This window comes from Eptatretus burgeri, chromosome 4 (assembly GCF_056783735.1).
Source record: "Eptatretus burgeri isolate ZD-2024b chromosome 4, Ebu_testis_v1, whole genome shotgun sequence".
In the NCBI taxonomy this organism is placed as follows: domain Eukaryota; kingdom Metazoa; phylum Chordata; class Myxini; order Myxiniformes; family Myxinidae; genus Eptatretus; species Eptatretus burgeri.
The window spans coordinates 77,769,764-77,786,699 of NC_140964.1; the positions used below are offsets into that span (position 1 = coordinate 77,769,764).

General features: G+C 44.0%; 1 protein-coding gene across 4 annotated transcripts in view; it reads right to left on the minus strand.

The window, feature by feature from the left end:
• The window catches only part of ADGRD1 (adhesion G protein-coupled receptor D1), a 141,572-nt gene that overhangs the window by 47,700 nt on the left and 76,936 nt on the right, over positions 1-16,936 (minus strand). For all 4 annotated transcript variants that reach the window (XM_085878832.1, XM_085878830.1, XM_085878831.1 and 1 more), the window contains 4 exons: positions 16,207-16,310; positions 12,260-12,371; positions 3,538-3,691; positions 1,683-1,749 (listed from right to left, as the gene is read on the minus strand). In XM_085878832.1, coding sequence (XP_085734958.1) covers positions 1,683-1,749; positions 3,538-3,691; positions 12,260-12,371; positions 16,207-16,310 — 437 coding nt within the window. The remainder of the gene's footprint in view (positions 1-1,682; positions 1,750-3,537; positions 3,692-12,259; positions 12,372-16,206; positions 16,311-16,936) is intronic.

Below are 16,936 nucleotides of genomic sequence, written 5' to 3' on the forward strand. Positions count from 1 at the left end.
TTTTGAGCATGCTTAAAATTTGTCGACAAGCTCGGTGTACTACAACGTATACCAAAGTTACCCATAACATATTCAACGTACGCCAGCGTTTTCGACAAATTTTTCGTACGTTGGCATTCCCTGGCTAAAACATCAAGGTGTGATCGGGCCTTAAGTCAGGACGTTATTCCCAAGAATCTGTTTCATAGCTGGAACGTATTTGGCAGCGCTGCTTGGCTGCACCTACACCGGTATTAGACTTACCCTGACACCTATAAAAATCTTCTCCTGAATGGCTGGACAGATCGAGGGGAAACTTCACACACATTTTCTCCAAACCTTGGGTGTACAAGTTTGTTAAGAAATAATTGATAGGTCACATGGTTTGGCAGCCATATTGTATTGAAGAAAATATTCAATAATGTTTTCTCTGGAACCGCTTTAAAAAGTCGACATGAAACTTGAGAATTATGATCTAGCAGTGATGACGAATATATCTTTTAAATTTCAATTTGATCAGATACACAGTCTGGCAGCCAGAGTTATTTAATTTTTTTGATCTTGGTTATTTTTGAATAAGGCTCACTTGGCTGTGCCTGGATAAGTTTGAGGGTAGAGGAGTTGCAGCTGAAATATGAATCCTATCCAGGTTCCTTCTGATGCCTTCATCTTTTTTTTTTTTTTTTTTTCCGCTCGTTCGGTTCCTTCTGATGACTCCAATGCAGGACTGTACCTATTTGGTCTTCCATTTGATTTTAATTGAACATATTTAATCCCATTTTGAATTCAATTGAATAATAATAAAAAATGTGATGGGTCAGGGTCAAATGTCCATTCAAAGTGGGGTTTCATCAAAGCGGGACGTCTTGGTACTCGGTCATCACTGCCAGCAGTTATATAGTGGCAGTTCTAGTTATGTTTCTTGTTAATTACGTAACACATCAGTTCACAAATGCCACACAAAACACAGTACACAAAACTACACAAAAACCACACAAAACAAGTCTGAGCGAGGGTGTACAATCTTTGATTGCTCTTTTTCTTGTTTTTATTTTTCTTGGGTTATTCTGTTTCGCGGCTCGCGGCCGTTTCTCTTCCTCTACCCCCACCCCATTCTATTGTTAATAAATCCAGTTTGTTCAGGAGTACCTGCATCATAGCAATTGGGGAGCGGGAACTCCGCAAGCACATAGTTAATTGGCATATAAATCCGTAAGCGAATAAATTGAGATTAACGCACAATTATGATACCATCAGTAAAAGCGAGTCACCGACAAAGCTCTGCTCTGCTATTCCTGTTGGTGGGTTTGCCACAGTGGTGTGGTTTTAGCTGCCGACACACACAGATTACAGGCAGACACGGGACCTCTCCTCCACTCCCCACCTGGTGGCACGTCAGTTGTTGAAGACCCGCAACCGTAACAATATCAATTGGTTGTGTGGTTCTTGTGAAAGTCTTTGAAATAATTAATAAAGCTAAAATGGCCACCAAGCCTTTCAAACAATCAGGTTCATTGAAGGAAATGCACTTGATCTGACGACTTGTAACATTTCTGTAAAGTTTCAACATTGTCAGTTTCACTGTTTCTGAGAAATAGGAGTGACAAAATGTGGTTGATAGGAAAGAATAATAATCCCAGCAAGAACAATTGGTTAACAGCTTACAGCTTAGGAATTAATAATTTATGATGAAAGGTACTTACTTGTCCACCCTACCATAGTTGGTAAAGGACGCTGCGATGGAGACCATGCATAACAGGAGAGGAGCTCCTGCCGTGGAGTCAGGAACGTTTGTTGACCCGATAAGAGAAAACAAAGGTAAGGTGTATGGATAAAATCATCCAAGAAACAAAATTACAGGCCCAAGGTACAGAATATTTAAAGATTCAACTCTACCTGTGAGACAAGTCTTTAACCTTTGAAGATGCTCCCGTTAAATTATTATGTTTATTACATAATAATTACAAATGTTATAATTATTACTTAATCTATAGGCAATGTTTATATGGCCACAAAATATTCCATGGAATGCACATAATTGCAGAAGCGACCGAGCTTTGTCACGTATAGCCGAGAAGAATAACATGTTCCACCATGCAGCGCCCCCTGCTGACAACATAGTATAATGGGAACTATTACAAATGTGACTTCAGTTGGCTTTACCTCAACAATACAGACTTTTTGAATGCTAAATGAGGCCTTTTGTGCATGCACTGTGTGTGTTTACAGTGGCTCGGTTCTGCTCGCCTGGCACTTTCAACCTGCCGTTGCTAGTACGAAATATGTGACTCAAATAATCTTTTAAACATAATTTTCAGCATTTAGGCGAAGTCAAATGCTCGACCAAACACTGCACAGGAGTCATCAGAAGGAACCCGAATAAGTAAAGAGCAAAGATGGAGTCATCAGGAGGAATCTGGATAGGATTCAGGTTTCAGCCGATACTCCACAACCCCTCAAACCCATCCAGTAAATTGATAGTAAATATCATTTCAAACTTACTCTGCACATTCACAAAAAGTGGCAATTTCAAATTGGTGAACCACAATTGTTACGTTCCTGAATGAAAATCTGACACGGAAATGTAGGAATACGAGAAATATCTGTGGATGAGACTGAGAAGTGTTGATTTCCTATAATTTCTTGTTGAAACACGCACTCATCAACTTTTAGCAAAAGATGCAAAATCTAGTACAATTTCTCTTGTAGTCCCAGAACCAAACAAACAATATATTTATAACAGCCCTCACAGCTCCAGTAGCTATCTCCCCTGACCCCTCCCAACACGACTAATAGTAAATATCATTAGAGACTTCCCCTGCACATCCACAAGCCCTAGATATGTCCTTCTCATTGGTGTTCAGAAGCACCTAATCCAGATAAACAGTCCATTCATTGGTTTAAACAGTCCCCCATTGGGGGGTTTGTGTTGCAAACGCCCATCCACTTGGGCCTTGCACCGACCCACCTGGTCGGAAGTTTGTAGTATGACCAATTTCCTGTTCGGCGAACTAAGAAAGTTCTCCAAGTCTTTCATTGAGCAGAGGCACAGACTCTTCTTTCAGATACTTTTACAAGTATTTCAGCTTCTTTCAGAAGCTTTGTGAGCCATTTTTAAGGAACAATACTCATCTCCAACAAACAATATACTTTATGATGTCCTGAACGCCAAAATCTTCTGGGGTTTCTGTGCATGCGTGCCAAGCATTCTGGGGTGGAATACGTCATTTCAAAAGTCGCGTATTGCTTTAGGGACATGTACTGTATTTTATGGTCCCTACAACACTGTACTTTTCACATTGTGGCCTGCAAACCAACATTCTAGGTTGACTGTGACACAGTGCAGAAGAGGTGAGTATGTTAAGAGATCTCCACAGGCCATCATCATATATCACCACCCAAAAGAGGCTGCGTGTGAGGACAACATGGATTTTCACATGCTCATATCAACACCATTTCTGGGCAGCGCTGTTTCAGCCTCAATGGCTTCATCAGCAGGATTACATCGTCTCCATGAAACTTGTGTAAAATACCCCCATGAAGTAAATACTTGCTTACCCCATCCGAGAGCGTGGTAGAGCAGCCGATGTGAATCCTCCGAGCCAAACACCCTGACAACCATGTGGTATAGGTGCAGGCCTTCCACGAGCATCCAGGCAAATGTTGCCAGGTACAGGTAGTGTAGCAGCATTGCTAACAGCTTGCAACCCATCTGACAACAGGAATTACCATCATTGCTTCGACCATCACCATGACCACCTTAGTCTTCTCTGTCACTCCATGACCCCCACTGTCTCGTCATTCAACCCATAATTACTATACCCGTCAATGGAATCAATTATCAGTCTTAACCTACATAGTCATTAAAAACAATCGATTATTGTAATCACAATATCGTCACAAGGTCAATCAAAAGGTTTTTCTCCAAATGTGAAGGAATAGTCCTGCCCGGTGTGGCACAGATGTTCATTCTTTCATGTGAAGTTTTCAGTCTGGCCACAGACACCCAATGGTAGGTGAGTTACCTGGTAGCATTTTTTTGTTGTTGTACACACCATTGAGGCTCATACGAGAGCTAACGCACAGAACATTCAACAAGGGGAGCAGGAGACAAGAGGGGCGGGAGCGAAAAGGAAAAAAAACCAGGAAAACAGGAGCGGGAAGGATGGTAGAAGACAGAAAGACCACCAACCTGCCTGCTGTTAGAGAGTAAGAGACCCAAATACTCGGCCTCATCGCGGGAGATACCAATGATTCTAAATGCCTTGATTTCCACAGCGTGAAGCCAAGAGAGGTGAGAGGCAGGAGCACCAGCCCAGAGGGGAGAGCAGTACTCAATCAGGCTGCAGACGAAAGCTTTGTACGTGGTCAGTAGCTCAGGTGTGCCAAGGAAGGACTTTGCAGGACGGAGGATGCCCAGTCGGCGACTGGCTTTGGGGGCCAGCTTGGAAATGTGGCTTTCCCAGGAAAAATCATGGTAGATAGTGGGACCCAGAAGCTTTAATGAAAGGACTTCTTCAAGAGGATTGTTGAGAAAGTAGATTGGTGGGGGGAGGGGAGGTTCCAGATGGTCCTTTCGGAGAGACATAGTGAGAGCGTGAGATTCATCAGAGTTAAAAGACATGTTCCAAGTGTTGGACTAGCTTGTGATTTTATTCAGATCTGCGGAGACCGAAGAGGCTGCAGCTTGCCGAACTGAGGGATGACAGGTGGTACAGCAGAAGGTGGAGTCATCAGCAAAGATATAAAGAGGATTTTCCAGAGTCGGAGAGATCATTGATGAAAGCCAGAAAAAGAACAGGGTGCAGAACACTGCCTTGAGGAACTCCAGCCTGGACAGGAAGAGGGGATGAGAGAACTTGATTAAGATGAGAGAACTCGATGAGCCACACATTGGCTGCGACAGGAGGAAAGGAAGTCAGCGAACCATGAGTAGAGATGGCCTTGGATATCACAGGAAGAGAGTTTGGTGAGCAGGGCAGGGTGCCAGACCGTATCGAAGGCATGCAATATGTTTAGGGAGGTGGCTCAGATCTCGTGTCTGGCATTGAGGATCATTGTTGGGAGAGCAGAAGCAGCATATCCAGGGTAGAGTGACCTGGTCTGAAACCAAATTGATGATTGGAAATCAACCCATTGGAGAAGAGGAAGGATTTAATGTCTGAAGCGATGATGGATTCCAGGACATTGCTGATAATTTGGAGAAGGCTGATTGGTCTGTAGTTTCAGGGATCTGTTTTTGCACCTTTTTATGCAGAACTGTTATGTTTGCTGATTTCCAAGCAGATGGCAAATGACCTTGAGCAAATGAAAGTGTGAAGAGAACAGGAGGGGGTGAGGAAGAGCAGCAGAGCAGGTTTTTAGGACACGTGGGCTGATGCCATCTGGACCGGTTGCAGAATCTGAGTCGAGGTTTGACAACAAGCTCTCCACTTTGTCAGGAGAAAAGGACAAAGAGTCCAGGGACAGTTGGGTGCGACTGGGTAAGGTGGGTACAGAAAGCGATGGGTTTGGGACACAATATTTGGAAGCAAACACAGTGTTTAGGCATTCCGCCTTTTCACATGCAGTGTCAGCTGTGTGGCCATTTGAGGTAAGGAAGGGGATGGAGGGGGAACAGACACCAGAAACAGACTTAACTGGATGCCACCAATATTTGGAGGAGGGAGACGTGTTTGAGAGTTCAGAGTTGAGATTAGAAAGATGTTGTTTTCTGGCTCTTGTGAGGGTAGACAAACACTTGTTCTGAGTTTTGTGGAAGGAACTGAGATTTCCTTCAGTTGGATTAGCCTTCTATGAGGCGACAACTGCCTCGCTTTCAGGACAACTAAAGTTTCAGGACAACTGCCTCGCCACAAGCTTCAGTGTACCATGGGTGGGAGGAAGGGTAGGACAACTGAAGACAAGATGGGATAAATCTGTGCATGAGAGAGCAAGTTTCTTTGAAAGAATTCTCAGGACGAGTTGATGATGGAGAAAGTTGCGGTGGGAGACCAGTCTAGAAGTTTGATGGCTGCTTGAAGACCCTGCCGGTCAGCCTGAGTGAAATGCCAGACTCGATGGTGCTGAGGTGGTTCTCATACCAGGCAGAGAGATGTCCACTTTGACAAGCATGTGGTCAGAAGAACTGATTGGAGCGGAAGAAGAACAGCAGATATTTTCAGGGAAATTTGTCAAAATCAGATCCAGAAGAGATGGAGTACCGTTGGTTGAGATCCAAGTCGGGAAGTTCACCGATTGAGTCAGTCCCAATGAGTCACAGAAGTCTGTTGCTGAAGTACCATGGCAGGTGAGAGAGGTACTCACACCCAGCCAACTGGCATGATGACAGTTGAAGTCACCACATATGAGGAAGAGAGAATTTGGATGAGAGGATAGAAGTTGGTCAATGTTTTCAGAGAGTGAGATGTAAATGGAGTCATCACTGTTTGGTGGATGGTACAACACACATATAAACATGAGGTGAGAGTGGAGGGGAAGCTGTAACCAGAGGTATTCTTGGGGGTGTGGGGGAGAGAGGGCAGTGTATGGGGAGTGAGGAATAGAGTTTTTGATGAAGAGAGCAGCTCCACCACCAGGACGAGGCTCAGGTCTGTCATACCGGAGGAGGGAGTAACCAGAGAGAGACACTTGGGAGTCAGAGACATCTTGAAGGAGGAACGTTTCTGTTAAGCAGATTATGTCTGGTTTGTCAGCGGCAACCTGTCTGGAAAGATGTCAAGGTTTGAGTGAAGGCCCCAGATGTTTGAGGTCCACACTGTTAAGGAAGAGGGAGGGGAGTGGGAAGGTAGGACAAGGGAGGGGGTGGGGGCGAGGTAAGGAGAATTATTGAAAAAGAGTTTGGGGGATTGCAGAAGAGCTTGGGGTGAGGGCCGGATGAGTAGGAGAAAAGGCTCGGTGGTGATGGGTTGAGGTACAGTGGGGACTAATAAGAGAGGGGCAGAGGGCAGTTGAAGATTGGAGGAGGTGGAGTGATGAGATGGAAAAGAGAGGGTGGAGGAAGGACGGACCTTTGTGGATGTGAAGGGGGGCAACTTTGGGAAGGGGGAGTGAAGGGGAAAATGGAGGGGGAAGGGTGAGGGGAGTTTTTAAGAAAGGTGAGAGGGAAGCTTGGAGGGGAAAGAGTGTGAAGGTTGCTTTAAGAGGGAGGGGTGAGAGGGAAGCTTTGAGAGGGATGGGCGACGATGAGAGCAGGCAAGGCCAAGGTGCAGGAGGGTGATGGGAGGGGTGGTGAGATGGTAAGGATGAGAATTGGTAGAGGTATGGTGAATAAGAGAGTGGGCAGAGGGAGTTACAATATTTGAGGGGTTGGGAAGAGGGGGAGGTGTGCTGAGAGGAAGGAAGGAACATGTTTGTGGTGATGAGTGTACTGATTGTGAGTGAGATATCTGTTCGGTTAGAATGGAGCCCACAGATGTTAGAACACCACACAGTTTGGGACAACAGAGGAGGAGCTGATACTGAAGCAGAAGACAGGGAAGAGGTGCCAAGAGCACAGGTAGGATGAGGGGCAAGATGGGAGGGGTAAGGAGAGGGGATAACAGGTGAGAGGTTCAGAGGAGGTAAAATTTAAGGTGGTGGGGTGAATTGGCAATGAAGTTGGAAAAATTTGAAAAATCTGACAAGCTGGAAAAGTTGGAAAAAGTTAATAAGGTACCACATCAGAGGTTGTTAGCGAAAGTGAGGGCTTGTGGGGTGGCTGGTCAGGTAGCTAATTGGATTGCAAACTGACTTTGTGGAAGGAAGCAAAGAGTGGCTGTGAGTGGGAGGATGTCTTGCTGGGAGGATGTAAGTAGCGGGGTACTTCAGGGATCAGTACTCAGACCATTACTATTCATTATTTACATCAACAATTTGGATAATGGGGTGAAGAGTAAGCTTTCCAAATTTGCAGATGACACAAAGCTTGGAGGTAAGGTGGATAGCAGAGGGGGTGGTAATCAGATTCAGGAAAGTTTTGATACTTGTATAGATCGGGCAAAAGATTGGCAGATGGAATTTAACCTGAGCAAGTGGAAGGTGTTGGGGATGAGAAAGAACAATGAAAATAGAGATTACAGGATGCAAGGGGTAATTTTGGAGCGTCTCACACAGGAGAAGGATCTGGGGGTGGTAATCTATATGGGAGGTAAGCAGGCAGCACAATGCCAGGCAGCTATAGATAGAACAAATAGGGTTTCAGGTTGTATTCGGAGGGGGATCATTCCTAAATCAATAGAGGTGGTGTTAACATTTTACAGGAATGTAGTGAGGGCCACATCTAGGATATTGTGTACAGTTCTGGTCACCACAGTTCGGGAGGACATAGATGCCATAGAGAGGGTTCAGCGCAGGGCTACTAGATTGATTCCGGGCCTAGCTCGACTCAGCTATGAGGAGCGGCTGAAGGAGACAGGGCTTTATCCACTAGAAAGAAGGCGGTTATGAGGAGATATGATGGAGATGTTTAAGATAATGAAAGGTATAGATAAAATAAGTGCAGATTAATTATTCAAAAGAGGAGACAGTGATAGGACCAGGGGCCATAGCCTGAGAGTAAAGAAGAGGAGAGTTAAGACGGTAGCAAGGCAGGGGTCTTTCACTCAGAGAGTAGTTAATGCATGGAATGGTCTCCCTGGAAAGGTAGTGGCAGCAGAAAAAGTAGATAAGTTTAAATTGGAATCGGATAGGTACCTGGAAGTTATGGAGATAGAGGGGTATGGGGATGTTGATAAAACTTAGGTAGTTTGAGTATTGATGGGTGATTGTGTGCATGTGTACGGAGTGCTGTTGGTGGGGGTCTTGTCAAGGGTTGTTGTGTGGTTGATGTGTGTTTTTAACGAAGCCCATGCCCCCTATCCTGAGAAAAAAAAAAGAAATACAAAAACTACAAAGAAAAACAAAAAACACTTAATTAAAAAAAAACATTTTGCATTTTCTTATTTTGATCTTGTGTTGATAAATTGGTATGGTGTTGATGTGACGTAGGTATGATGAGCGGAATGACCTCCATCTGTGTCAAATTTACTTGCGTTTACTTGTTCAAAGTAGTTGTGTTGATTCTATTTCATGACATTCACATCAGGCATTTATGATGGAATCTCAATCTTTTGGCTTTCCGTATTTCCTCTGCTTTTGATTCTCACATCAGAGTTTAATCATCTTAAGTACTCTTTAACATCAGAGATGTTTAAAATGTAAAATATTAACATAGTTGTAAAACATTGGCTTGCTATAAACAACCTTACCACAATAAAAAAAAAAAGATTGTCCTCAAGTATGAAAGTGCAAATTAATGTGTACCCCTCTTCCTTATACAATGTACCCTTCCATTCATTGCATTTCATGGTCGTCTTTAGGGACCCATTCTTATCACATGCTCAAACCATTACAATTTCTTTTGCACATGATGTTATGAACACTCTCCCTGCCGAAATGCTTCCAGATGTCATCACTGTGTAATCTGTCTCGTCTGGCTGCACCAAGGATGCAGCGTTGGATCCTCATCTCAGTTGCCTGAAGTTTCTGCACGAGCTGTTTAGTAAGGACCCATGCTCCACACCTATAAGCAGAATCAGTAGTATTATGGAGGGGTAAAGGAATGCTTTCCACCTTATGGATGCAGATTTCAGATTACACACGGTCTTCATCAAACTTGCAAAATCTCTGCTTGCAGATGAGATTCCTCACTCCACTTCAGCTTCATAATCATTGCCATACAACAGTGCTTCCTCAGGACCAGAAGTCCTATTGGTCAATTACTTTATCATTGTTGATGGTCATATTATTTGGAATTTTGTTTTATTCACCATGATTGTTTTCTTCTTCTTTATATTCATTGTTAGTCCTCAATTCCTGGCAGGCTGATGGAGGTTTGTGACTAGCACCACCTTGTACTACTCAAATAAAGTCAAAGTGAAAGCATCGGTGTAGTCTCATTGGTTGATGACTTCTCTTATCAACATACAGTATGCTGCAGTGTCACCCAGTGACCTCGAAAGGACGTTCTCCAGATACAGAGCAGAGAGAATAGGACTTAATTTGTACCCTATACACCTGTGTTGACTTTGAACCACTGAGTCAATTCAGCATTGACTTTCAGGGTTTGGAGTCGCACGGTATATCCCTCTTTTAATGGCGATGCACGATCGTAAAGATTAATGCAAATTAACTCGATCTCCTATTTTATAAACATGAAGGCAGTCATCTCTCACCTTTGTGAGCCCCAATTGGCTGAAACAAGTGTTTCATGCCAAACTCGGGTTGCTTTGCTTTGTAATCCGAATTGAATTGATGACTCTTGATGATTTATTTACTTTCTTTCTTGCATCTGACAAATTACTGCTCACAAATCTAAGTCCAAGTCGGACAGCCAAAACACAGCACTGTCTGTTGTTAGGTGGATTCCCCTAAATCTTTCATCAAATCTCCATAGATGACACTCATTCACAATGTGATGAATAGTTTGATCTGAGTGACCACAGTCACATGCTGGGTTGTTTTTGAAATTCCATTTGCGGAGGTGGTGTGATGTCCTTGTATGGAGAGTATGGATCCTGTTGCGCTTAGATCAATGCTTCCAGAGGAGGTTGAAACCCGGAGGCTCTTACTGTTGAATCACTCACCAGTTCTTTGTTAACAGTGTTGTTGTTTGTCCAGATTGCACCACTTGTCCTTTATGTTAAACCCCGCATCACTCAAAACATTTGCAGTGCCCCAGAAAGGTTTGCATGACTCGAGTCGCATATTTGGTAGATTCTGCAGGTCTTCATGGATTAGAAGCTCTGGGTTGGTTTTGATGCAGTCAAACTCTCTCAGCGTTCTTACCTTCGGGCGCACCTTGGGGGTGGGTTGCTTGATAGGACTGGGAGCCTATGCACGGGTGTTGATTTCAGTGTACTGCTGATTATCCGCATTAGTGTTTTCAGGACAGTGTCCCAAATGTTTTGTGTGGCTGTTATCTGCCCAAACAGGAGAACAGTATTCCGCTGCAGAGTACACAAGAGCAAGGCTATCAGTGCGAATAGTGTGTGCATTTAATCCCCAACTGGTGCCCACTTGTTTCCGGATGATATTTACACTGGTCTTGATGTGGGAGACGTGGGAAATGACAACCTTCCAGTGGTCCACCCTGTTATTAATTAAGCATGAGTCACATTTGCTCTACGGCTAGGATACGGCGGCCCCCTGAATTGACAGAAACATGCGGCGGCCGCAGAGTTTCTGAGGTGGCCTCAGGGTGGCCCTACGCCGTATGGCTATCTTTTGCAGGTCGTAAGGGTCTCCGTGGAATCAAAGCGCGGAGTTATAACTTTTTTCATTTCTAGGTTGGCCGTAGCAATTCGAGAAGCCGTAGCCATGACGTAGATGTGTTTCACGTCGACCGTACGTAGGGCGTACAGTGGGCTTGCGATATTCGTGCGTTTTCCGTAGGCTCTTATCAATGAAAAATTAATTTTGCCAACCCCCAAAAAATTACGGCGGCCGCACTATTTCCACGTTCGCCTTAGGGCCCCCCTGCGGTTGCCTTGCGGGCACCTTGAGGCTACCTTGCGTCTGCCTTGAAAATTCTATGGCGGCCGCAGGGACGCCCTAAGGTCACCGTGCGACATCAAATCAAAGACCGTACGGCACCCCCACGTTTTCGGTCTCCACAATTTCCAAATACCCCGTGCGGCTACCCGAAAAATAAAAACATATGTGACTGCTACATTGTGTGACCGTGGAAATACTGCGGCCGCCCTATAATTGCTAGTGGCCGTATATTTTTTTAGACCCTACGGCCGCCGAGCCAAATGTGACTGAAGCATAAATGTCATCATATCGACAAATGCAGCTCTTGATGCTGTGAACCCCGGTTCGAATCCCAGATACGAGCATATGTATTGACTCATTGTCTATTATAATGTCCGAGTAATTCATACCAGTGCACTGCTGTCTACTAAGGTATTTGCCCACATGTTGATTTACGGACAAACTTAATAAGAGGTTTAGATCAATGGGGGAGGGGAGGCAGAAAAACAAATTGGACTCACTAACAAGTAAATAATGTCACATCCATTTCACAAGGAACGATGAACCAGCAAAGGCATGACATGGCTGCCTCCACATCAATTATGGGAAACGGACCAGATTCAAATTTACTCCTTAGTTATTTTCTTCATCCAATGATGTAAAGTGAAAGATTAGATCATGACCAGATGTAATCATGCACAATTCTTTTTTTCCAATTAGCCTTTTGATTTACGTTGAACTGCAGGATGGAACCATTAAAAAATACACAATGATAAACGAAACTCACTGTGCCTGGAGACAAATGACTCCCAGCTAGTAGAGTCCCCTCTGCCAGGAGCAAGGCCAACGACAGGTTGCCATGGATGAGGTAACGCTCACTATGCAAGCTGGAAGCAGAGCTGTCAAGGAAAAAAAATATTAACAAACTCGAGTCACCGAGATCATCTTCCTGTGCCGAGGTTGTTTTTCTCATGTAACATGTTATGTTGTCTTGTTCCACCTATGTGTGGTATGGGTCACTTGGTAGGACTGGACATTTTTATTTTTGTCCGTGTTGAGCACAGGTTACAAGTTTGAATTTACTGTATTCATGTCTGTTGATCTGCTAGTATGGAAGTTTTTGTACAGCAATACAAAAATGTTTTATATATACATATACATACAAGGGTCTATGCTCACGGAGAGGGCATATCTTGTCTCGGTCTGATAAAAGGGTTCGGCACCGACCCGGTCCTTCACAAGAGTGATGTATCATTCCACCCAGGGTGGAGTAATCGGCAAAATGGTAAAGTTAATTTTCAACAGAATAAGATGGATGATTGCTATTGATGAAGAATAATGTAAGTCAGAAAACGCTGCTTTATGGAACCCCAGCCTTAGGTGAAAGATCATAGGAAAGGACACCAACTGCCACCTGCTGTGTTTCCTCTTGTAAAGGAAATTGAAGGGGGGGGGTACAGGATGCCAATGAATTGCGTAGGATGTTCAAACCTTTACCAACAGGCCAAGCCTGGCACACATGTTCCAGAATGAGAACAAGCGTGCCAGGTTGGTTCAACATCACGTGTCGGGTCGTGCGGCCATGCACAGGTGGTGAAGGGGGGGAATACGGTGGAACAATGAGGTTCAAATTCAAATTGAAAGCAAAAATGCAGATAACTATAGTCATCATCAGTGATATTGTAATGAAAATAGACTCTTGGGATTAAGGGGTTAATTAGTTATATCAGCATGTTTAGAGCAGATGTATTGTAAACCCTCATTTAGGTTTGCCAACATCATGTTTAGCAGAACGTTTGTCTTTCCCCTCCAACTGTTTGTATTTTAAGCTCCGCCACCAAAGGTGAAGGAGGTTATGTTTTCACCCCTTTCTGTCTGTTTGTCTGTCTGTTTGTTAGGATAGCTCAAAACGTTGTGGACGGATCTGGATGCAATTTTGTGGACAGGCTCGCTGTGTGACAAGGACGAACTGATTAGATTTTGGTGAAGATCCGGATCCAGATCCCACGACTAGGATTTTAAAGTGATTCTGCACCATTGAGAGATCAAGCCAAAAACGACATAGTACTCCATCGCATGAAACACTACATGGCCAAAAGTATGTGGACATCTACTCGTCCAACATCCCATTCCAAAATCATGGGCATTAATATGGAGTTGGTTCCCCCCCCCCCCCCACCCATCACCTGCTATAACAGCCTCCACTCTTCTGGGAAGGCATTCCACTAGATGTTAGAACATTGCTGTGGGAATTTGCTTCCATTCACCCACAAGAGCATTCGTAAGGTCAGGCACTGATGTTGGGCGAATCAGTCTGGCTCGCAGTCAGCTTTACATTTCATCCCAAAGGTGTTCGATGGAGGTGAGGTCAGGGCTCTGTGCAGGCCAGTCAAGTTCTTCCACACTGATTTCAACAAACCATTTCTGCACGGACCTCGCTTTGTGCACGGGGGCATTGTCATGCTGAAACAGGAAAGGGTCTTGCCCAAACTGTTGCTACAAAGTTGGAAGCACAGAATCATCTAGATTGTCTTGTATACTGTATCGTTAAGATTTCTCTTCACTGGAACTAAGGGGCCAAGCCCGAACCATGAAAAACAGCCCCAGACAATTATTCCTCCTCCACCACACTTTAGAGTTGGCACTATGCATTCGGGCAGGTAGCGTTCTCCTGGCATCCGCCAAACCCAGATTCATCCGTTGGACTGCCAGATGATGAAGCGTGATTCATCACTCCAGAGAACGCATTTGCACTGCACCAGAGTCCCATGGCGGTGAGCTTTACACCACTTCAGCCGACGCTTGGCATTGAGAATGGTGATCTCAGGCTTGTGTGCGGCTGCTCGGCCATGGAAACCCATTTCATGAAGTTCTCGACGAAAAGTATTTGTGCTGACGTTGCTTCCCGAGTCAGTTTGGAACTCGGTAGTGAGTGTTGCAACCGACGACATATGATTTTTCTGCGCTACGCGCTCCAGCATTCGGTGGTCCCGTTCTTTGAGGTTGTGTGGTCTACCACTTCACGGCTGAGCTGTAGTTGTTCCGAGACGTTTCCACTTCACAATAACAGCACTTACAGTTGACCGGAGCACTTTAGCAAAGCAGAAATTTGATGAACTGACTTGTTGGAAAGGTGGCATCCTATGACGGTGCCACATTGAAAGTCACTGAGCTCTTCAGTACAGCCCATTCTACTGCCAGTTTGTTTGTGGAGATTGCATGGTTGTGTGCTTGATTTTATACACATCAGCGATGGGTGTGGCTGAAATAGCCAAATCCATTAATTAGATGGGTTGTCCGCATACTTTTGGCCAAGTAGTGTATTTCGAAAATGTCTTGTGCCCGATATGTTCTCATGGATCAGGCATTGCGTGGCGGAGGTATGCGCTCTACTGAGTGCCCTTTTAGTTCTCTAAATTCTAGTTTAGTTCAAGTAAATTCTACTTCTAGTTCTTCTAAATGTTTATTTTTCATTTATTCATACCATTTTTCCCTTTTCTCTTTAGCGGCAGCCTTGCATCTAACAACTCTCGAGCCGAAGGGAACCTGTGTTCTTTTGAATTGAGACAATCGATGATGTGCTCGAGTTGGGCGACCAATGAGCGCGCCTGATAAACTCAGGCGGGGGATGGGTGTGAACCGGGTTTTGGGTGAGAATTTGCAGTTGAGACAGCACCTTCACAGGGTGATGAGCATGTGCAGGTTCTCTCAACCTCTCCACAGAAGTTCACCGTTCACTCAGCAGGACTCCCCACTGGAGCATCGCCCGGAGTTTTTTGGACCACCCCAGCTCAAGGAGAAACTTGTTTTTATGATTGTTGTTTCATATGCTTCCGTCTTTGGTTTCTATTACCTATTTCATTAAACGTTATTATTTGATCTTTTTATCCCAGGAGTTGTGGGATTGATCGCTTGTCCGTGCAAGAATAAATTACCCGTGGACACTCACGAGGGTCGTTCTTGGCGTGTACAACCAAATTGTGAACTATAACGTCGATAAGTACACTGAGAATTGTAGCGAAGATAATAGCCACCATTCGGCTTGCAACCGTTTCAATTTGAATCTCCATGCTCAGGCCATCTTGCTGAGTGTTAACTCCAGCATCACTAGGTTTGAGTCTGGTCGGGCTCAGCCAGATGTGCATCACAATATGATGAAGCATACTGTATAAGCTCAAAGTGGAAGCATTGTCATGATAAAATAATAACCAATGTAAATAGAAAACAAGTACAAATCTATATATTACTCAAACTCTCATCTTGTACATATGTATGTATGTATGTTCCCAAAATACAGCCAAAACAGTCCACGAAAGCACAAAAATTTTGTGGCCACCTTACCATTCTCATGCGGTGTGCAGTATCAAGTTTCGTTCAAATCGGGCAACGAAAAAAATATTTAAAAATCCATTCCCGATTCAGTCAAGTACTCTTCGGAAGTGTTTGATCAATGCAAACAACCTCAGCGGTATAGTTCGCTGGAGCTTTCTTTTTGTTTTCTTGAAATGATTTTTTTATCAACCGCTGTCACAACGGGAACCCAACGGGTTCATGGGTCGTCTTGTACCATCATAAAAATCATCGTCCCATGTTGTTGCCAATATTAAATAGCAGAAGTGAAATGATAATCATGATAAAATATGAATGAGGATATTTATCTATGATGAAAGCAAAAGCTAAACCAATCAGTTCTTGGAACAGTAATGTGGAACTTGGTGTTTAAGGGTGTCTTACAAGAGGAACAGGAACGTGGCAATGGTGAAAGACAGGCAGAGGAGGGAAACAGCACAACCCACCAAACTGATGGTCGATAAAGCTTTCCTGTGCCTTTCCGACAACTGTAGGGACATGGACACAAAAAATATACGGAAGAACGAGTGAGTGCACCGACATCAACTTTGTTATCTATGGTGAACACACATGTAACCACATAGTCATTTCATTACAAATAAGGTCGATTTCTGAAGTAAATTCCAACCATAGAGAACATAAGATCACATACAGTGCCGATAGAGGGTCTACACCCCCTTTTCAAAATTGTCACCTTTTGTTCCCTTCCAGCCTGGAATTAAATTGCATTAAATCAGCCTTTTTCCACCTTTATTTACATCTTGCAACCCACAACTTCCAAATGAAAAACAAATTATACAAATTTCAGAAAATTAATTAAAAATACAAAACTAGAATACCTTGGTTGGATAAGTGTCCACCCCCCCCCCCCTTATCCATGCAATGCCTGATCCACGAGAACATATCGGGCCCAATACATTTTTGAAATATCATGCTATACAGTACTATATCGTCTTTGGCCCTATCTCTTAATGGTGAAGAATCACTTTAAAAATTTAATAATTATCGTATCCAGATCCAGATTCGGATATTCGCCAAATCGAATAAATTCGTTCTTGCGACACACCCAACCTGTCCACCAAGTTTCGTCCGAATCCATCCACAACTTTTTCAG